General features: G+C 39.6%; 1 protein-coding gene across 4 annotated transcripts in view; it reads left to right on the top strand.

The window, feature by feature from the left end:
- The first annotated feature begins 2,924 nt into the window (after positions 1–2,924).
- ARMC2 (armadillo repeat containing 2) overlaps positions 2,925–23,357 on the top strand; it is a 64,884-nt gene continuing 44,451 nt past the window's right edge. For 2 of the 4 annotated variants that reach the window (XM_054196622.1, XM_054196619.1), the window contains exons 1-6: positions 2,925–3,012; positions 7,631–7,849; positions 9,162–9,234; positions 11,482–11,650; positions 12,910–13,111; positions 17,076–17,126. In XM_054196622.1, coding sequence (XP_054052597.1) covers positions 7,635–7,849; positions 9,162–9,234; positions 11,482–11,650; positions 12,910–13,111; positions 17,076–17,126 — 710 coding nt within the window. In that variant the 5' untranslated portion in view covers positions 2,925–3,012; positions 7,631–7,634. The remainder of the gene's footprint in view (positions 3,013–7,630; positions 7,850–9,161; positions 9,235–11,481; positions 11,651–12,909; positions 13,112–17,075; positions 17,127–23,357) is intronic. The other 2 variants (XM_054196620.1, XM_054196621.1) reach the window with 2 other exon arrangements.

Raw genomic sequence — 23,357 nt, 5'->3', positions numbered from 1 at the left:
TTTTGTTTTGAAAAAAAAAAAAGAGGAAAGAAACTGGGGGAAATGGGGATTGCATTGCCACTTGTGTTGCTGAAATTGCACTGGAGGCTGCTCTTCCAGGTCAGCAACAAGAAGCAGTGAATATGATCAGTGAACACTTAGCATGCAAAGTGTTTAATACTATTAACTAATTCTGAATTGCATTGAAATACAGGCCTTGTATGCTTGGATATCTGGGCAAGTTTCATTTCTAGACAAATTTAATTAGCCAAACTGAAAACTGAGACTGGGTACCAGCACAAAATCCCTTTCATGATTTTAAAATCTAAAAAAATAAAGTAATTTGAATAAATATGACATAATTGAATACTTTGTATTCTTTGGTTAGTCAGGCAGAACTTTAGTTAGGTTTACCTCAGCAAACTTTTGAGCAAATACTGGCTTGCCTAGGCCAAGTCAGTTTGTATGTTTTGATGATACTTCCATCCTCCAGCAGTGTTATTGCAAACAAGGAGATTTATTTAAGTACCCGCATTTAAAATAGGTGCTGAGAGAGTTCATTCAATAAAAGCACACGAGGAAAGGGATTTAAGTCAGAAAGTTGTAACAGTTGAGACACAGCAGAGAGACATCACAAAAGAAATATTTGCTATAATTGCCAAAGCTCAGAAAATGAATAAAAAATTAACTCTTCAATTTGATGACCTAGAAAATAGAGAGAGGAGAAATAATGTGCATATGAAAAGGATTAAAGAAGAAGCCAAGAAGGAAGGCTTAGTGGGTTTAACTGGGTGGATTTAAAAATTGTTTAAAGAATGATGAGATGATAACAGTAAAAAGAGATTCAAACTGGCTTTACCAGGAAACAGATCTACACATTATTCTCTGAAACTTCGCTTGTATTATCTCAAAGAAAGAAAGGTTCAGAAGAAAATAACAGAGAACGTGCTAACTGTGAATGATCTGAAAATAGCGTGCATGTACACACACACACACATTCTTTTGGCTTTTAAGGAAGAATATACAAAGAAAAGCAAGTATAATACTAACAAGGTTTTCATTACTTCTGAGGTATTGAACTTGGCTGCAGAAGAAAGGACTAGATGTCTAATAATTAGAGATAAAGTAGAAGCTAGCAGAGATAATGGCATGTGTTATGTAAACGGGGTAGGGTTACACATGGAGATCCTTTTACTGCTATCATAATGCCTGTCAGAATCAAAAAAGGAACGGGAAGAGGGCGTTTTTCTAGAAGAAAGGGGCATAACAGGCTTCAAACAATATTCAGAAAGACAAATTAAATTTAAAATGTCCACAGGGTTCTTGTCTAACAAACAAGAGGAAGTAAGCAATTAGTAAGAGGAACTTTTAAGTCAGTGAGATATATATCTCTATTTACATATAAATATACATACAAGTCGAATTTATTTGGAGAGTGCTTTCAGATATATCTGAAGCGTGTTATAAAGGAACCAAGGAAGAAGCTTGGTCAGATGGAGCTGTATTTGTTGTGTTTTTCTATTATTCACAAAGAGTTAATAACCACCCTCCCATAGCAGTTTTTAGACAAATTTCAAAATGCATTCAGACATAGCGAACAAAGACTGTCCTTGTCAGTCATGAACAACCCACTTGCTGCAACAGGCCTTTGTTGTCGTTACACGTCTAGAGATTTTCTGATAGGGGCTGTGATCACGTTATCTATCCCGGCAGCAGGAGGGGTGCGAGGGAGCTGGTCAGCGAGCGCCTGGTGAACCTGGACAACGGGGTCCCGAAACCTGCTGGTGGATTCACCTTTGGTAGGGGCTTGCCCAGGAGGCAACTTGGGAGGGGACACTTCCCGTGACCCCCCCCCCGCCCCGTTGCCACTAGAGAACCGGAGGCGAGGAAGAGATGCGATAGCGCTTCTGGACCAAGAGGAAGCCACTGAGATGAGTGATTCAACTCGTGGTGCCTGAGCAGGGTGACCCAGAGAAGGGGTTTTATGGGCAGCTGCTGCTGTTGGCCCTAAACGGGGGTTCTTCACCCCGTGTGCAAGAGCTAATCTACACACGGAGTCGAGATCCTTGTTTTTATTTCAGTTCTGCAGAGGTGGGTGCCAGGCATTTAACAGCCAGCACACCTCACCTTCCACACCCCCCAGTATTTAGAATGATAAAATACAGCTGATTGGTAAATAATGATTCAGTTGCCACTCCTAACTATACATATGCATCTAAGCTTATGTTTAAAACATTTTGGGAAGTTATCTGATTAGCATGCTCATTATTCACAATGGGGTGTGTATTTTAGCATTATAATTACCCAAGGTTAATTTGGGATACTCTTAGCTCAAATTTGGTCCAGAAGTCATATTTTTGCTCTAATGTCTATGTTAGCAACTGCAAAGGAACACTTTAAATACAAAGGAACACTGTTTCGCTACACATCCCGTTGAAGGTTTGGTACATCCCTTGATGTCCCAACTGAACCATGTCCCAACTGAAAAGTCCTGATAAACGTTTAACTTCGCTCTTTAGACATCGCTGTTACACCCTGCCCTGAGTTTTGTTTTATGGCGGAAAACTTTCAACACCTCCGTTTCCCATCTGTAAATCTGAGCTCAGACAGCAGGTACCACAACAGCTCCCATCCAGCATTTCCGAACCCAGTAACTTTTGTCAAACCCCATCTGGCCTTTTGCCACCTGCTACCACCTGGGGCCGGGACAGGCCGGGGGAAGCGCCTGACAACAGAAAGCCACCAACGCTGCGACAGGACCCCTCACTGCCACTGCCCGCGGGCATGTCAGACCGGACGGACAACGGCCACGACCGCCGCTGGACGGTCACGTCACACCGCGGCCCGGCCCGGCCCCCCACCGGCCGCCGCTCCCCTCAGCCGCGCTGCGCCTGCGTCTGCCGCGTCCCGCGCAGGCGCCTTGGTCGCCCCCGGGCTTCCCTCCGCGCTCACCCCGCAGGTGCGGCTGAGGGGAGCGCGTGGGGTGTAACGGTTCCGGCGCCGCGGTGGGGCCGCCGCCGCGCTTCGGCGGAGGTGAGTGAGGGGCCCGCCTGGCTCCGCCGCCCTGCCGGATAGGCCGCACCTCGCCCGCGGCCCGGCGGCCATGGTGTGTACTGTTGCCATGGGAACAGCGGGCACCGGTACCGCTACCGGGCGCGGGGGATAGGGGCCCCGCGGAGGCGGTGGCGGGTCCCGACCCTCCGCCACCATCGGGAAGGAGGGGTCGGCGGGGCCGTTAGGCAGGCGGAGCGCTTTGGCCAGCGCCCGGTGGCGTGCCCTGCCTGGCCGTAACGCACGTCCCCGGCGGCTGCCGCCTCCCTGCGGGGGCGCGGAGGCCCGAGGTGTGCGGTACGCGGGGCGGGAGGCTTTGCAAAAGCGGCCGCAGAGGGAGAACCTCCGGTCCGTTTCCCGGCATCTTGCTGTCTGCCGTGCCCCGGGGGAGTCTTGTTTGCCGGTTTGGGTTGGTTACTTTGCGGAGTTCGGGACGGCTTTTCCTCCACAGGTGCCGCTTGTTTGGGGAGTTCCTCTTGGACGTGTTATCTGGCGGCTGCGCTGAAAATCTCGCTCTCCTGAGGGCTGCAGGTGCAATTTCTTGTAACTTTGTCCTCATTTCTTTTTGACAGTGATGTCTCTGCTTCAAAATTTCACCAGTGTATCAGTTGTGATTGATAAGTTGCTGATGTTTAAAATTATATCTAGTAATACCCATTATTCATTCATCCTTACTAAACCTGTACTTAAAGAGTGCTAACTCTTCTAGAGATTTGCTTGGGCAGACAGAACTTGGAGTCAGATCTCGGTGAGCCGAGTGATCATGGCTTGAGTACAGGGTTTCTCCTCACTGTACTTGGTGATTGCAAGTATACCGGCTTGGTATGCTAGCAATTAAATCACACTGGTTTTGAGATGGGAGATAAGGTGGCAGAGACAGTGTGGTGCCACATCTGATGTAGTCAGCCGTGCTTCTCTCGTGTGGTGATTGACCCAGGATAAGCGTGGCTGTCTCAGTTCTGGAGATAGCTGGGACTAATCCAGGGTTCTCTGATCCTGTACCACTATCTGCTGCTTTCAAATCTTCCTGTACAACAAAGGGCAGACCTCTGGAGTAAAGAACTGGGTAAAAAAGACAAGAGCCCAAGTATGGCTTTTCAGACACTGGTTTAATGCTCGTCTACCTTCTACTAGAGAGTCAGAGAGGAGATCTTCATCTGTGCAAGTTAAAGGCTACCTGGGAAATGGTGAGAGCAGTGGGGGACAAGATCTGTGCATACCAGTTATACAATCCCCATTGGCACTGCAACATTCCTTTTATCTGTCCCCTGCAGGGATTGGAGAGCAAAATGGGAACACTGCTGGATTTTCAGAAAGAAGCACTAATAATTAGAATTATTTCTTATTTGCAACTAAGATACTTTATTTTAAAAAGGGTATAGAGTAGAGTTTGTGGAAAAATAGAAAATATTACAAATAAATAGAAAACCAGACAGAACTAGTCTTGTATAAATAGTGAAAGCCATGGGTAAAACCGGACTGTGAGCTGGGCAGCCAGTGCAGTCATTTCCCTTCCACTCTTGTGCCGCTCCTTCATCCTGTACTTCCACTTTCTGCTTGTTGCATCAGTTTGTTGTACAGTATTTTAAATTAGTCTTTGGTACTGCAATTGAATGATCCAGGTACCTTATTCTCATAAAAGTTAGGAAAGCTTCTGGTGACTGGAGGGTTTTTCCCTTATGCACAGGTCTCTAGGTAGTAGTTTTCTAGGAAGAGAACAGTGTAATATAGCTGAAGGTGCTTCCTCGAAGCTTCTGGGGTGTGGGACGCTGGAGAGCACATGAAGCTTCTTTCTTGAGTGCTGCTGCAGCAGAGCAATTGCCTGATGCTTAAATGTTTCAGCCTTAGGCATTATAAAACAGAGAGTACAAATTGTCTTTCTGTATCTGTCTTCTGAGAAAGAGACAGTGCTTGTAGTACGATGGCAAAGCAGCCAAACTCCTTCAGATAAAGAATTAGTCGTGGTTTTTAAATGCTTGCAAGAAAGTGAGCTTTCTTTTATGTATCTACACGTATATATATGTGTGTGTTTATATATATACACACACATATATATGTGTATATATATATTTTGTATATATATTCATGTATATATATAAAAGATATATATACACACACACACATCTTGTAGTTTATGACACTACTTGCTTGTTTCTCAGTGTTCTATTGCATTTTCTCATTTTCTGGCTGATAATTGTGGGATATCAATTAATGCTATATTGGTACCTTATTCTGAATGTGTATAGTACTACCTTAGGCCAAAATGACGAAGCGTGAACGCTCTCCTGGGCGGGGGGGGGGGGCGCGGTGAAGTCCTACGTTCTGCTCGCTGCCGCCCCCCGGTGACAGCTCCGCGCCCGTCCTGCTGCTCCGGCGGCGGGCAAAGGACGTGCTGCTCCCCCACCACCCCCCATCTCTGCTAAAGCAGCAGCCGGCTCAGTCGAGCCTGCAAACGAAGTCACAGGGGCCCTTTACAACGTTAATTATTAAACCGCTGGTTTTCGTGGGCTGGAAGGGCGACTAACAGTGCCTAAGTAGTGGGACTTCACTAATTAGGCTTGTAGTAGCAAAGTTCGTTTACCAGTTAAAAAGAAATGGTACGAGGTGAAAGCTTCAACAAAAAGTTATTATAATGGCAGTCTGGTCTAAACTGTGGCAAATAAACGTACTTCTAGGATAGAAAATTTGCAGCTGGCAGTAGACTTAACAAAACCTTAAGTTGATTGTATCGGAGATGGTGCTGTTCCACAGTAACCCATTGTTATGTCTTGGGTTACTTCTTAGTTTAACTATGAAGAACATATACATGAATCCCATAAAATACACATTTCAATGGCAGAGCACAGAGATTTTAAGAACTAAAGAAAAAGGTGTCTTTCAGAGATTAAATGTAAGACATTAGATTACTTGAGAAGATTTATTTTAAAATTTAGCAAGGTACATGGAAATATATAGACCAGAAAAGAAGAAACGTGAATTAATTCAGATTTCTGATTTGTAGAATCATGTTGATTAAGTTTTAGTGTGTATTCTCAGCTATTGTTTCCATGTGTGCTGGATGATATCTGTGTCAGACATCTGGTCTACACAGAAGACCTTCCACTTAAAGGTCAAAATCTTGACTCCAAGTAGCTGGGAGAATAGGGAATGATAACCTGTCTTCCCTGTTCAGTGTCGAATGGCTGTATAATTGCTCCAAACAGACTACTGCAGTGGAATTCCTTACTTAACTCTCTTGAATCATGTTGTAAGAGAGGGAAGAGTAGGGAGCAGAGAGCCAAATTTAGTCACAGTGAAGAAAAGTAATGTATTAATGGTAATTGGAAGAATTAAAACCACAGACAGTCGCAGGCTCCTGATCTTTTCCTGTGTTGTGTAATTATGCATCTTTTAGTGAAAGAGGTTGGTGCACTCCTCCTTAGCATCCAATTTTATCTTGTATAGTTCAGCTGAAGAGGTTGGGTTGAGTATTAATTAAAGAAACTTTGCCAGAATGTACAGGCTCTGAAAGAAAGAACAGAAAAGGCAGTTGGAAATGTAAAGATGCAGAACAGGAAGAAGTGAACTAAAAACTAGAGAAATAAGTTTTTGCTCCATAGTTAAGAAATAACCAATATGGCGGTGTCTGGTCTACTGTCGGTTCATTGTCGCAAACTATGTGAGAGAGTAGAAGCTACCAGGTGGTCTGAATCAAAGACTGTGCAGAAATGTATTTTCCTTTTTAGATAAGTTTGAAAAGCAGAAGAGGAATTTTGTGTGGTATAAAGCTTATGAGGAGTTTGTTGTAAAATGACAAGGGTGGTATTTACAGAGGACTGCACCAGGATATTGATAGATTTGGGGAGGGGGGGCTCTAGAGATGATAAAGCAAGTCTTTTACTGCCCACTGCATTTGGTAGGAGATGCAGCAGGACAGAATGCTGATTGAAAGTTTGGGTTGATAATTTATCTTATGTTAGTGTTGTCTTTGTTTGCATGTGCTTGGGGGTGGGCTGGTGAGGCATTTCTCTTGGAGGGAAAAAATGGATTGCCTGTTCTTCCTTGTCTCTGCTTATCACTTACTGATAACTGTGCTTCAGTTACTCATAATGATACCTCTTTGACTTATTAGGAAGCAGCCCTTGGTAAGATCGATAACTTATATGGGGTGTGTCCTAAATTAATTGGAAAGAAAGGGCCTCTTTACAGCATATTATTGAATACCTGTTTTGGTTATGTTGTTTTATAAGTAATTGGGTGTTAAGAAACAGATTTTCTTGGAGAGTACCACGTTTGGCCCAGAAGGCATTGTGGTACTGAGTGTAGTGTGTTTTAGCTGCCTCTAAAAAACTAAAGGTCCTCCGTGTCAGATGTTTTCTGCTCTTTGGTATTTTCCTACGGAATGGAGAAATAGTAACGGAAATGCAGTATCAATGAGATCAATGAGCCTTATTTTCCACTACTTCACCACCGCCTAGGATCTTGTTAGAATATCTTTTGAAACTACATTACAGTAGCATAAACATTGATGAATTAATAGTTTGTAATTTAAAACTAGCATTATATTCTGTGCCTTCCATATATATATTGTACAGTGTTCTTCCTGTGTGCTACTTTGCAGCAGAATGCAACCTTCAAAGGATAAAAATACAGAAGAGGCGGAACCATTCTACAGGCTTTCATTGCCAAAGAAGACCAGTTCTGAGATTATAAATGAAGCCAGAAATGTTCTACGAACACTAAGGACTCGGAGGCCGTTTACACCTACAGGGAATCAAAGGAAACTTTTTGGATCTGGATCCTCACGACCTCCTCAAAATAGACCCCCTTCAGTTTTTAGGTACTGTGGCTTTAAGATTTTTTCAAATAACCTTTATCAGCAAGAGACTTGATTCTGTAATTATGTTTCTGGTGATTTTTATTTTTTTTTCTCCCCCGTGTTAATCTGTATTCCTAATCACATCCTTTGCCTTCTTCTAATGATCCTTACTCTTGGTGTTAATCTACATGTCCAGGAAGTTCCTGTGGATTAGAGCTACCCCAGGCAGTCATTACACTAGTTTTGTATCTGAAGAATAGTATAGGAAAATGGTTTGTAACTCACCTTTTTCTTACGACAGTGTATGCTTTTGATTGAGATAGACTTCAGCTTTTCGCTAGAAACTGTGAACGCTTGCTTGTTTCCACATAAACTGTATGCTAGATCTTTTTTTCAGAGCTTTCTCAGCTCTTTTTGAATATAAAAGTGTAGGTCTTGAAGTTTGAAATGCTAATTTTTAAACAAAATTTTTACTACTTCAAAATTATTTCTTTGTGCAGTTTTGTTACGTAGTATAATTTACAGAGCTCAGTAGATCTTCCTCTTGTGACGAAAGAGAAAAAATAAAAAGTATATTGGGCTTTTTACAACCGTTTTCCCAGTTATTTTTTTAGCTCTCCTTATATACCAATTCTATGATGACTGCAGGGAGGAGATATGAGCTGTATTTGTAATGTTAGGTGTCAGGCATGCCAGAAAGGATGCTGAAACATGTTTGAATGGCCATATGGGTAAGTCGGTGTCCATGCTGTTTTCATGGCAGCGTGACTTCAGGCACTGTAGGTATCCAGTATTCCTTACTGCATAGTGCTGTGCCCCTGCAGAAGGCAGGAGCCTGAGAGTGACTTGGCTGTTTGTTGGTCACCAGGTAATGAGGTCACTCTGTCTGACATCCTTGCTTGTTCTATCTGTGCTTCTCCTATGCATAGGAAGGAGCATGCTCATGCCTGCACAAACCTGGGTCTTCTACCTTGCAGTTGTTCTGCAGCTTGTGTCTGATATCTTGGGCACTAACCGCAGTTGGGCTTGTGCATGAATTGAGGCTTGTATTAGAGAATTTTTGCAGGTGTGTATGAAATAAACTGTATCATGGCAGGTATGCTGGCGATCTTGTAATTCTTCTCCCTTGATACTGCTGGATTCCCAGATATCAAAGTTAGATGGCATTCATGGAAGAAAAGTGATAGTGTAAAAGTGCTCTGTTACTCTTCCTTTCTTTCTCCTTTTCCCTGTATTCATTGGCAAATGGAAGAAGCATGCAATTAAAAAAAAAAACACACCACAAAACACTGGGTCTGCTTTATTCATGTTAAGTTTAATTTCTTTATGCTAGTCTTCACGCATCCAGTTTTGATTTGGCTGAATCAAGACCAGTTTCTGGTGTTCGTCTTAGCCCACTGGATCATGTGAGTACTCTCGAAATGACTCATGCAATACTGACATAAAAATGTATATATCAGTAGTGTTAGGAAAATATATGCTTTAAATAGGTCGGGGAGAAATGGAAGACTGTTTTAATGTTAGTCTGAGGCCTATAAAATCAATTTTGTAATTTTTTTCCCCAAAAAGAAACCTGAAAATAATTTAAACTATTTAAATATTGCTGTATTGTGTTGTAATTGTAAGTGACATTAACAAGGATCAGAAGATGGATACTTGAGTCAGCTTTCTTGTGTAAGATTACTAAAATAGAAAAAGGTCATGAGCATCAACATGAGCCAGGAATATGCCCTTGTCACTAAGGTGGTGGCTAATGGTATCCTGGGCTGCGTTAGGAGTGCTGCCAGCTGCTTGAGGGAAGTGATCCTCAGCACGGGTAAGGGCACACCTGGAGTGCTGTGTCCAGTTCTGGGCTCCCCATCACAAGAGAAACGTGGAGCAACTAGAGAGAGTCCAATGAAGGGGCACAAAGATGACGAAGGGACTGGAGCAAGGCTGAGAGCTGGGACCATTCAGCCTGGAGAAAAGAAGGCTCAGGGGGCATCTTATCCACATGTGTAAATACCTGAATGGAGGGTCTGAAGAGGCTGGGGCCAGGCTCTTTTCAGTGACAAGACCAGAGGCGGTGGGCACAAAGTGAAACACACAAGGTTCCCTCTAAACATCAGGAAACACTTTTTCCGCTGTGAGGCTGACAAAGCCCTGGCACAGGTTTCCCAGAGATCTTCAAAAGCTTCCTGGACATGATCAAGTCTAGGGGGGGTTGAGTGGGGTGGTTGGGTAAGATTGACCTACAGAGGTCCCTTCCAACGTCAACTGTTCTGTGGTTCTGTGATTAATAACTTGAAAGTAAATAGATTGATTATGCTTCTATTTGACTCACACATTTGTAAAATATAATGATTGTAGTTTATTTTAAAAAACAGAGGTACTTGTAAGAACCCCCCTTTCCCCTCTGTGAAAGTTTTGAATTGTTTTCAATTTATAAATGTATCTGTTCTTTCAGGGTTTTTATATTTAATCTTTAAATATAAGATTAAGTCATGAACATTTGTTTAGCACCTGAGAGAGCAGAGCATGCTAAATTGGTCAAGTATACTTGCTGTATGTATTATTTCTTCAAGACAGTAATCTAAATGCAGCATTCTTTAGGAAATAGGGGGGAAAAATCCAAGAAATTTTATACTTCAGTAATTTTGATAAGATATTATTTTCTATGAATCAAATTTAAAAATTCTGACCATACTTACCTTTAGATTAAATATATCTACAGTTGGATTTAAATACGGGTGTTAAAGTTTTATTTATCTTGTGTGTGAGAGGGGAAAAAAAAACTAGAGAAAACTGCTGTTAAAGACCAATGCAAAACCTGCCTCTTCTGCTTTACCAATGGAGATAAGTTAGTACACTGTAAATGCAGAGCTTGTATTAGCCGTGGTGGTTGTGGGGAGTGGGTCTCACCTCTTGGCTATCTTCAACTAATACCAGGGAGAGCTCTGAAGGATCAGACCGGACACTTTCAAATGGATTCTTTATATTAAGGAAACTTGTAGAGACCCCTGATCTTACAGGGCAATGCATTTACGTAGGGCACAACAAGTGCTTTGTGTCTGAGGTTCAGGGGATTGGTCACATCCTCTAAGATGCAAGATACCAACATAAATGAAAACTAGAACTTGCATGTTTCTGGATCTGCATGATTTGTCTCAGTGTGATAGGAAGCGGTACATGTGATATGAACACATTTGAAGTGTTTTGGAAATACTACGTTGGTGCTCAAAAACAAATCATAAAGAATAGATGTGCCTGTAGAATTGTTAGCGCAAGTCTTTGGCACAACATTTTTTTGACAAATAAGCATACTGCAGATGATGTTAAATGAATATGAGGGAAATGAATAATTCTGAGTTTCATTTGCTCTACTCAGGCTAGTTTTTATTTGTTTTCTGCACCCCTGAATGTTTTCTTTCTGTGGTGATAATGGTATAGATATCTGGCTTGTTCAGTGGAATGGTATCATTAGATTCTGGATATGAAGATGAAAATTTTTTAATAAGTAAACCTATGTAACTTTTATGTATTCTATTCTGAACTTAACCCTGTGTATAAAAAATTTGGTTTTCTGTTTTTTTTTAAATTATTTTTATTTTTGCTTATATGGAAATGAAATTATCAGTGCTTTTATTAAAATGTCGTCTTTATCTTTGTCACAGAAACCAGTACTAGTCGCTTCTGCAAAAGATGAAGATTCTTCCATTTGCTTTCCAAAACCTCCTGCCGATGATGCAGAGGTTAGAAAACTCAGCAGTGCTCGGGCACGCTTTTTTAGAAGAACTTCTCAGGGAAGTTTCCTTTCAGCTAAAATGGTTCCTCCTGCTCAGAGTAAGAATGTTTTGATACATATTATTTCCAGGAAAAATAACTGCATGATGGGTTTTAATGTCACTAATTGCATGAATTATTATATTATATATACCTGCATGTCCTTTCAGAGTAAATTTTTAAAATACTTAAATGGCTTTAAGGCAGTTTTGAAAATGTGATTTCCAAAAACGATACTGGCTTTCACTTCTGAAAGTGAGTTGAAAGCTGGTCCTTTTTTTCCTATAGGTTTCTAAGTAATGGAATTTTTACTGGAAGCTTTCTTCAATGGGTAAAATGAACATTAAACGCTGAAATGTTTAAAGAGACAATAAGATGGCATCATCTAAGGAGATTCCCTGATGGATAGAAAGCATAGAAAGAGGAGTAAAAAGGAATAATATGTCTTGACAGGCCTTCAACTAAATATTTGTTGTTAAGAGTTTCATTAATGAAGACTTAATAAAGATTGCTAAATGTGGGATTTAAAAAGTAATTTTCTTGCAGATAGGAAATGACTTGACATCTTCGTTTCCTGCACATTGTCTCATAATAAAACATGCTGGAGCTCTGTCTGTAATGAAGACTCATTTGTAATAATGACAATTCTTACATTGCCTGGGATTGTTACTGTACCTGATAAACTGAATATCTCACTTTTAACCTTATTGCAAAATAAGTCTTATACAAAAAGTACTAAACTCTACTTCAATAGTATGTACATATTCTATTATGTACATATATTTGTATCATGTACCCCTATATGTAGTTTCATCCATTAGCCTTAATAAGTTGATGTTAGTAATTGTAGGAGTTGAGAACCTAATGTAGTTCTAGCCTGAGTTTGCCTCTTCTCCCTTTTGGGGATCATGCAAATATTTATGTACGTTTTTTGTGCAGTTTCTTATCACATATATATATATATCAAGGTACAAGATTAACAGCTACCTTTTGCTTGAGTTCCTTCATAATATTCAGATCCTAAAATATAATCCCTTCTTTCACAAGGTAGAATCCACTATCTCTAAAAGAGAAATAGAAAAAAAAATAGACAAAGATTAAAATGTTAAAACACAAAACGGAAAGACTTTAAGAAATAATGTTCATAAGAAGACTTCGGCTACTTTGCTCTAAATAATTGTAAGCTTTCTCACCTTTTAAATTGATACAGCAAATCTTGATATTGTAACATGACAAATAGAAATTAATTTTGAGCTCCATTGCGCGTGTTTATTGTCTAAACAGGCTTCTACAAAATATATTTTCTTTGGCTATTTCAGATGAAGAGAAGCTAGATTCTGAAGAACCGGCTATGATGAATAATCTTTGCAGAAGTACTAACAACTGCCTAGCAGAGCAAAGGTCGTACACACCATTTAATGATGAAAGTAGACAATTAATTTGTAATCAGCGTATGAGCAGATTGGAGGACTCCCTAAAAGGGACAGCAGGAAAATTTTTATTTCAACTGAGAGGAGAAAGGTCAGTATGACTCGAGTATGGTAATATGCACCTTCCACACAACCCGCTTCCTAGATACTCAATTGTGCAAGTATCACGGAATCATGGAATCTTCAGAGTTGGAAGGGACCTCTAGAGATCATCTAGTCCAACTCCCCTGCTAGAGCAGGATTGCCTAAAGACATCCCTCAGGACTGCATCCAGGCGGGTCTTGAAAATCTCCAGAGAAGGGGACTCCACAACCTCCCTGGGCAGCCTGTTCCAGTGCTCTGTCACCCTCACTGTAAAGAAGTTTTTCCGTGTATTTGAATGGAACTTCCTATGTTCTAGCTTGTGCCCATCAAAATGTTTAAAAATGATGGAATTTGAAGGTACCACTATTTATGCATTGAAACAAAACTAAGTTTAGATTATTAGGAAAAAAAATCTTTACAATTCTGGTCTTGGGAAGGTTCTACACTCGAAAGACTGATTTGTCCAAAAATGGTAGGGAGTTGCTTGATATGAAATAACTTTAATTCTGTTTGATCATTAACATTTCAAAACTGAGTCTTCTAATAATTGCATATAGAATACTCAAGTTTAAATTCAATATTCTTGCGTTTACAGTTCAAGCCTGTTGTTTTAAGGTGCTATACGTTCTTCCCTTAGCTCCACAGATGAGTAGAGCCATGTTTTCAATTCTGGTATTGTGGAAATATGTGACCATATACAAAACCCAGGCTTAAATTCATTGGCAAGAGAGGCAGAATTTTTTTGTGGCTTTGTGAATTTTTTTATTTCATTTTTTTAATAACCAAACAGATGTAAGAGATTAATGAGACTTATGTGCATGCAGTCTGTTTTTACTGAACCTAGATTGCTACATCCATTCTGGAATTCACGATTAAGTCTTTTTTTTTCTTTTTTTTTTTCCTCTTGATTCAGATCTGAGTTCTTGCACAGGGAGGAATAGTCCGTGGCACTATGTTCAGTACGTGTATCAGTTGCTGCATTAGTAGTTGGACAAACGACTGTTTTGTGCTAATAACATTGACAGATCTGACAATCTCTACAACAAAAAAAAGAATAACAGTTTATTTTCAAACCACTTCTATGAACACTTGGTCACTATTAAATTCACTATTAAATTGCCAGTAGATATCTCCTTTCTAGCATGTTTTTATGCTTAGGAAAAAAATATTTTTCCTGGATATTCTTAAGCACATTTTATATTAAGGAATATATTCTTATTTTATAAAACGGAACGCCTTTCATTTACTAACTTGATCATAGTACTGAATAGTTTAGAGAATGTTGTCCATTGAGGCTGTTACAGCAAATGATATATAGCAGAGCTATCATAGTACTCTTATACTAAACTGGAAGCACGATTTTTAAAAAAAGAAAAAGATGGATTCAGAAATACTGGAGACTTGTGGGAGCAAAGAAGAAGTTTAATGAGTATGGAGGGAGGGGAAAATGAGAAAATAAACTCAGCAATGAAAAATGTGGGTGAAGGAAAGTAAGGCACCAAGGAAAATGCTTCAGTGCAAAATCATTTTCTCCCATTAAAATCAGTGACCCGAAAGACTTTTTAGGTAAAGACTGTATGGTGTATCATACTTAATAAGTTACTATAATTTGACTTTTACTTAATAAAGGTGTGGTGTGAAGTACTTTAGTGTTGCAGTTGAAATGGGTAGTTAGTTAATAGTATCCAAGAGTGTCTAATAAGAAAGGGTCAGTTGATACTTTGCTAATTGCAAGGAATGACCTTCCTTCTGAGTCATAATTTTAAAACTTGCAGGTATGATTGAACAGCTAAGTCATTATACATCCTTGCTATCTGTTCAAAATTATGTACTTCTCCTTCATAAGCTTGAGACTTCATAAGCTTTTGATTTTGGGTTTTTGTTACTGGTTCTTTTCACAATCACCCATTCATATGGCATTGTGTACCACAATCATTGAGTTTTCTGGTAGCCTGAACCACAGAATGTCATGATTTACCTTGATTACCTTGATAGTTTTTGAGAGTGACTGGGTTCTCTATTGAAATGATCTTCGGAACAGGTGAAAAAAAGCCTATTATGGAAAAGATTGCTCATTGCAACATGAAGTCTTAGAGGACATTTTTGGTTTGGTTTCTCCGTGTAGGAGGAGTTTTAGAAAATATAAAAAGTTGAAAGGGGAAAATGATATATTTTCAATTTTTATATTCTCAAAATATCATTATGCATGTTTGAAGAATAGGTTGTCAAGGTTCATTTTGCGTAAGCTCCTCTGGCTTAATTTCTTTATGACCTGTTACTTACTTTTCTGACTCTTAATGTGATAGCTAAGATACTAATGATTCTAACCATAAAAGATGGAATGCTAATGCATGTAGCTTGTCATATCCATGTTTGAACTAGGGAGAATAATACTAGAGGTTGTTGAATCTCAGCTATCACTTAAATTAGATCTCAAATTACTGGCCTTAAGATAATACAAAAAAATGTTTTCCAGTCTTGTTCTGACTAGTTTTCTCTGAAATAGAAGAGTAACATAATATTCCTCCCTCTTTCTGTGTTAAATGCAAGGTATGGTTTTTTTGAATGGTGCATCTTTACCACCTTCTGTGCATTGTTTGTGCTTTCTGTGTACTTGAGACAGATGATTTTTGCCAACGCTGCCTAAGAGATGCTGCCTGTGCTGCTTTATATTCTTGCACCAAGGATCACTAACAAGGTGCTCGTATGGCTTAGAGTACCAGACATACCTCCAATTCTGCAATATGCACAAAAATAATACAAAATGCTTTCCCTTTAGTAAAGGCATCCCTCATCTATATTAGCTCAAGCAGTTCATGCTATCGTATGATGGAATAGCTCTAGGTAATCTCAACTGCTTGCACGCATTGCAAAGACTTATGCCAGTAAACACAGTATTCACATATGATACTACACAAGTCAGGCAGACCTTGATCTATATCTTTTGCTGAGTTCAGAGATGTCGTTCATCTGACGCGGCAGTTGAAAGGTATCACAAACCTATCCTTCAATATAGTTCATTGAGTTTGGTCTTGATAGGAGTTGTATATAAAAGGTTCCGGTACGTTACACTGCAGTAAGAGAGTTTTGGCATTCTTTCTCAATAGAATATGTTTACAGGTACTAGATGATTGCTGTGATTAGATTGCATCTGATTCTGTGTCATAAATACTTGAGGCATCTTGTATGAAGTTAAAAGATATTTTCTCCTTAAAGTACATTGTATTGAGGAATAATAGGGTGAAGGCTTAAAGGAATGTGAAAAGTTTTATTACCTGGAGTCCTGTCATTCTCCATATGAAGCAGTTGTGTCACCCTCAATTCTGTATCCCAGTGATCTAAAATCCTTGCAAGAATTAAGCAAGAGGATTATAGAAATAGTACACTTCACACAGGAGAAAGCGCATGAGATTCCTTACTCCCTTTTCCCCCGGTTCCTATATATGTACCAAAATAACTTTTCTAATAAAGATGTTTTTCTGTTAATGATGAAACTGTAGAGCACACCAAAATAGCATTGCAGCTTCCTGCCATTAATGCTGGTACATTTATTTCAAAGAGAACATAAGGGAAGTATTTTAGTCCAGCAAGAGGCATGCTCACTTTCCATCTCAGATTCTTTTGTTGTCCCAAGGACTGACAAAAAGAATGAACAGCGTTAATCTACTGCTTTAGAAAGATACTGGGGGGTGAAAAAGAGAAAAGAACCTTTTGAGGGGAAGAGTTATTTGCCATTTTGTTTGCAATTCTGATTTTCACATAACCATCCAGTTATAATAGAATAGGTATATTAATTGAAGCAGATTGAATTTATTGACGTTGCCTCAGGAAAGCAAGGAACAATTTCTGACAATCATAAGGAAGCTAGGTTTTGTTTACATCTTCATCTAGCCATTGTGCTTTGCCATCTATTGTGATTGCTATAGAAATGAAACTTCTAAAATGTTTTCTGCATTCATGTATTTCAACAGAAGTGTCAACAGTGATGGCAGATTTGCTGATGAAGAGCAACAGTTTCCCTGGTGAGAAAAGATGATTTTTTTTATTTTTTTTTTCTCCTCCAATTTCTCAGTATTCTGAAAGCTTAGATGCCATTCCAGGACTCCTTAGAAACATAGGTGCCTTCAATGAGGAAAAGCTTGGTGGCAAACAGTTGATTCCCAAGTGGCCTGCTCTACACCTTTTTTAATAAGTGATTTCTGTAAGTAGCTACAAAAGGGCTAGAAGGTGCTGTTAAGAAGATATACTATGCCTCATTTTCTATCACCATTGCTGTCCTTATTAAATGCCTGTTTGACAGAATCCTTGAGAGGTATTCATCAACTGCTTTCATAAGACTAGTTTCTCTTTCTTGTGCTTTTTAGAGTTTTGGAATGCTTCAATAGAAAATGATAAAAGCAGGGGACAAGTGAATACTGGAAATCACGTCTGTCTGATTTCTTAAACTAGCTTCACATCTGCGCCCAAAATATTCATTCATTTTCTCCTCAAAGAAAAGGATTCCTACAGAGGAGATAGATTTCTTTCCTGAAGGGAACGCCCATTGTGTTTTACTCTGGATGAATTTTTGAAATTAATGACATGGTGTGGATATTTGTTGTATGGTTTAGCTGATATTGCTGCAGATTCTTCAGACTTCTTTCAGGGTTTGTCTTTTCTTATTATGTATATTCACAACTTCTGGAGTTCTCATAAAGGCATGGAAACAGGAAATTTATCCACTCCTACCTAATCTTTCTCTGTTTCTGCCTCAGTTCCACTAGCTATTGAGACCACTAGTTTAAGAAAGAACCAACTGAGTGGTGGGCAAGCTTTCACAGGTAGACCCTTCTACAGCATTTTCCAAAGAAAGTATGCCACTTGCCCTTCCAAGAATGTGCCTGGTTCGGTATAGGGTTAGGGGATACTGAAAGAAAATTGGGAATGAAGAATTCTTTTTTTCAGAACTTGTTATGAACTTCTGCAGAAGAGAGCAGCAGGTAGCTCTTATCTCTGGTCTTTTCGCTTGTGAAAGAGAGAGTGGAGTTTAGGCTTATTTTTACTGCCTACTCCAAAAGGAATCTTTCCACTCTATTCATTAGCTTAGCATAAGGTCATTGGTCTCCAAATCTGGGAGATCCAGGTTTTGAGAGACCTGATTAGCAACTGAATGGTAATTCTGGAATGGGGAAGTGTGCCATGCAAGGGGTAAAGAAGGAATGTCAGTTCAGTCTAGGTAGGACTATAGTAACAATGGATTTAGATTGAATTTTTGTTTAGAATGAGAATGCTTATGCAAGATTTAAGTTAGGAAGGTGAAGATGCTGTGGTTTTCAGACTCAAATATATTTAGACTTATATTTTTAGGTGTTTTTTTATGGTTAGAATTAGGCTGTCAGTTATCTGCTTGGTTGAAGATACCCTTCCACAAATAGATATTGTTAATATTTTCCTGTATTAGGCAGAAGATGCAAAGACTATGAAGACTAAAAAGGATAAGGATATAGGTTTTTCATCAACCTCTATTATTCTTCTAAGCCATACTATTTAACGTGTACATGAAGTTCTTTATCAATAGCCTGTATAAATTCTTTTTTATTGCTGGAGCTGTCATAAGTAATGGACTATACCCATGATTGTGTTTATAGAGGAATTGTTATTTGCTCATCTTTAGGATGACTCAGACTGTAGTTGGCCTATTTGTCAACATATTTTTGCAAATTATGTTGCCTTTCTACGGTTCATCCTTTTTCATATCAGTGGTATCAGTTATAGTCTCAGTTAATAGTTTTCGATCCCTTTGTTTTTGTCTTTTCTGGTGGCGTTACTTATGATATAATCCTCTACAATTCCTGAAATAATTTCAGGACATTTATATTATCAGTTTTTCAGTTATTTACATGCTTTTGAAAAGCTTTGTGGCTGAGAAACAGGATTGACTAGAGGTTTGTGTAATTAGTTTAATACTGTAATTTATGTTTCTTTAAGCTGTCCACAAGTAATTTACTATGTGTCTGTTATGTTTTCTAAAAGGAAAATACTCTTTAAGAATTGAGCTGTTATGCTAATTCTTTTTTCTTTGAGGCACACCTATTACTTATTTCCACATTGTGTTTGTATCTATCTAGTTTGTCCCTGAGATGGCATCATAGAAAGGAAAGTTCAGTAGTAGTCGAGCAAAATAGGGGCACATTCTTTTAAGTGTCTTACTGAAGGTCAGTTCTTTGTCTAAAAAGATGGAGTGCCTTTCAAGCGCTAAGTTATGGGTCACAAGAAATCACTTGATTTGAAACAAACTCTGCAAAAGCATATTCCCTACTGGTCAACCAATGAAAGACAATACAGAAAACTAATTCTGATGTCCTTTTGGCAACATTAAAGGTCTGGATAGTGTAATTAAATAGTGTAATTAAATAAAAAAGGAATAAATGGGTTAATGAAAAATGCAAATGTTAATTGGCTTATGGAAAAATTTCTATGAGAGTGAATGATACAACAAAATACTCATTTTTCTCAATTTTGCTAAAGGCTAAAACCAATTTCTATGAGTTGCTTTGGCAAAACTAGTAGGAAGTTGTTTAGTCTTCCTTTCAAAGTCTACAGGGCAGCGTGTTGTTATTAAAATCAGTAACTATGGTTTAGAGTTAAAACTTGTTTCCGGGTCACTAAATACTTACACTGGAAGAATCACAGTAGCAGAGGGCTTATGTGCTAAAGCGATGGTTCCTAAGCATTGTATAACTGAACATTGTCTGAGAAAATAAGTCGCAGTCTCTCTCACTTGCTGGCTGCGCATCTGACTCCCTTTCTCCTTTGCTTTGGGGTTCTTGTACCGCCTTGTCCCTTGCTCAAGGGACAAGACGCAGTCTGCTGCATCATCCTTCTTGCCCTGATTCCCAGGGCCCCCATTAGTTTCTTTAAACTTTCTCTGGAGCCGCCATCCATCCTTTTTGAGACAAAGCTGCTGAGTCTGGCTATGCCCTGGTAAACTTGGTCTAGAGCCGTAGGTATCTTTGCACCCTGTTCACCAATGTTCCTGCCAAGAGACCTGATGGGTAGTTCAGAAGACCAGAGTTCTGAATGATTTAGAAAAATTATAACTGGCAGTGAGTACATAAGGAACCCACTGGCTGATACGCCCCAGAGGGTTGTGCGGCCATCCAGAGAGATCTTGACAGGCTGGAGAAATGGACTGACAGGAACCTCATGCAGTTTAACAACGGCAAGTGCAAAGTCGTGCACCTGGGGAGGAACAACCCCAGGCACCAGTATATGCTGGGGGCCGTCCAGCCAGGAGGCAGCTTTGTGGAAAAAGATCTGGAGGTCCTGGTGGACACCAAGTTCATAGAATAGCTCAGGTTGGAAGGCATCTCAAAAGATCATCTGGTCCAATCTTTTGTGGAAAAGGGAGCCTAGATTAGATTATGTAACACGCTATTCATTTGTGTCTTGAAAACCTCCACCACACCTGGAGTGCTATGTCCAGTTCTGGGCTCCCCAGTGCAATAGAGATACGGAGCAGCTGGAGAGAGTCCGGCTACTAAGATGATGGAGTCCTTCATATGAGGGAAGGTTGAGAGGGCTGTGACTGTTTAGCCTGGAGAAGAGAAGGCTCAGAAGGGGTCTTATCAATGTATAAAAATACACAAAGGGAGGGTGCATTGTGACACCTGCATTTGTTGCATGACAAGAGCTCTTCTTTCTCCCCTGTGGCAGGCACTCAGAAAAGGAAAAATTAGTTATTTTCCTGTGACTGTTCTTTTTAGAGACTTACTGGTTGTATATACTTTCACAACACATCCTTGCAGCTTCTCCCTTTGTAGTCCATATAGAATTTGGGAATATACACAACTGCTTAAATAGCCAAATGATCCTTAATAGATAAGGAGGCATGCCATCCTGGATACTGCTAGCATTAAAAATAAACCCAGATTACAGTGTAGATAATCACACTCTGAATATACATGTCAGTAACATCTCAAAGAACAGACTTTCTAAATGACATGTCTCTTTCAGGATTACTCACAATCAGGGGCTCTGAGCTCTGATCTAGGTGAAAGAACAGTTTTGTGCCTAATAGTCCTTTTGACACATCTGGCTTGCCTGAGCAAGCCCCCAGGATCTGATTAGCATTGCTCTAAATCTGTTCTTCTTACCACTTAGTGAAATGTCTTGATTTTTGGGCGTAGATACATGATGTCTGACTTTCCAATGTACACAACGTATGTTTGTAAAATCAGTTGTTCAGTGCTTGCATTTATGTATAAACAGTCTGCATCTTATACTTACTGCAGTGCCTAGGCCTTTTTAGAGCCTTGTGAAAAGTTAGAAATTGCTTGCCTAGATGTCTGCAGACCTGAAATCATCGATATATCAAGGATCCAAAATAGAATTTGTAAAAATCTGAGTCACATTTTTGGGTTTTAAATTAACTAGAAGAAAGGAAGTTTGTGGGGCTTAAAGGGGGTGCAATGAAGGAAAATAACATTGGGGGGAAACTGAGTGACTGTTGAGTGAAAAACATGAAGGCAGAAATTGAAGGAGAACTGCAGGCAGGGCACCACAACAGCACCTTCTATTTGCTGGAGGCATCTGAGAAGCTAATTTTTGGTCACTTTTAGAAGACACTGAGCAAGGTGGACTTTCAGTGTGAGCTATTATAGCTTTTGTATATTTTTGTTACATAGTTTGCTAGTGTACTTTTAGGTAAAGTACAACTGGTTTTGTTTACCTTATTAAAAATAAAGACAAAAAATAAAAGGTCTCTAAGTACAAGCAATGAAACTATCTGGGGCTTAGATTTGCTTACAAGGAAGGAACTTAGAAGATTAGAGTTGTGGTTCTATAGATATAGAAAATGCTCTGCAGATATAGATGTGTAGAAATTGTATGCTCAAAATTACAGTCTCTGACTTAAGAAAAAGGGCATCAAAGAAGTAAAAGGAAATCAAGGGGCAATAAACTCAAAGGCCTTAAAAATTTATTTAAAAATAAACTGAATCCCATCCCCCAACTAAATATTACTTTACTTTAGAAAACGCTACTAGAAGTTAGCAATGAGGCCAATGTTTTATCAAGAGCACATGGATGATAAGAGATCTTTCACGTGGTGGCAACACAGACTAAGGCTTCTTATCAGGAAGGAACTTCTGAAGAGTTTTTTCTGTGAGTGTCTGTACTTACCAGTTTTCCTCTGATACATAAAAAGAGGTAGTTGAAGACAGGTTTTTGGACTAGTATTATTGTAGTTTATGCAGGTGAACGCCTTCAGAAGGCAGTGTGCTGTGTGTTTTTCCAAGTATCTTCCAAGTTACCTTTTCTGGTTTAAATGTTGATGTTTGAGATTTACTACTCCTTGCAAAGCTTTGTGTGGAGCTGACTGAGCGAAAATGGCGTTTTGTTAGTCAGTCTCCATAAAGTCCTTGGATGTTAAGCCTAATATTCCTTCTATTTCTGTCAGTGGAAGCCAGTTTGGTGGTTCTGATGTCTTCAACCACCCCCAACCCAAAGAAGTTGCCTTAAGCAGTCATGTAGAATTCGCCAACAAAAGATACCTTTAAATACAAAGTTAAGGGTGCTCTGCAGAGTCTTGTTATCTTCTGGATCACAAAGTTGGTAATTCATTGTCATTTTCTTGTTGTAAAATGGTAAATAAATCTATTTCCAGACACCAGCTAGTGTCTACTGTGTATGACTTCCTCACAGCGTTTACTCAGGGCATGCTGTCCACTGTCTGCATGTGAGTAGCTCTCTGCCTTTGTAAGACTCTGTTCAGATTCTGATTTACATGATAGTCCCAGTTCCTACCTCTACTTGAAGAGAGAGAGTTCACAGATTCGCAGTTTATGTGGGTGCAAGAGAAGAGGCTCATTATCTCTGGAGGAGCAAAGTCATGTGAGATCTTTGTACCTGCAGAAGCAGATAGTATGGGGCTTATGGCCTTTTCCATACCACTGCCCTTATCTTTTGCTCATTCCCTGTTATTCCTACTCTACTCTGGAAACTAACCATCATATTCTTCATCCCTTAGTGCACTACCTCAGTTACTGCACTCCTCTGTTCTTCTCACACTTCCATATTTTCTAGTGTCGTCTCCCAAAGTTGTAAGAATATGTAGGTGTTACAAGAGCCTCACCATGAGGAGAGGGTAGTGTCTAGAGGGAATGCCTTTGAGTTTGACAATTCAGAGAAGAGGATCACGTTCTCTTTTCTTTCCAGTTAAGCTTTGCTACCTCGCTGGTCAAAGGTGCTTGTTAGAGACAATTCTGTAGAGA

Source organism: Rissa tridactyla, chromosome 3 (genome assembly GCF_028500815.1).
Source record: "Rissa tridactyla isolate bRisTri1 chromosome 3, bRisTri1.patW.cur.20221130, whole genome shotgun sequence".
Taxonomy (NCBI): Eukaryota; Metazoa; Chordata; class Aves; order Charadriiformes; family Laridae; genus Rissa; species Rissa tridactyla.
Note: the sequence above shows the minus strand (reverse complement) of the source record. Positions and strands in the feature narration are given on the sequence as shown.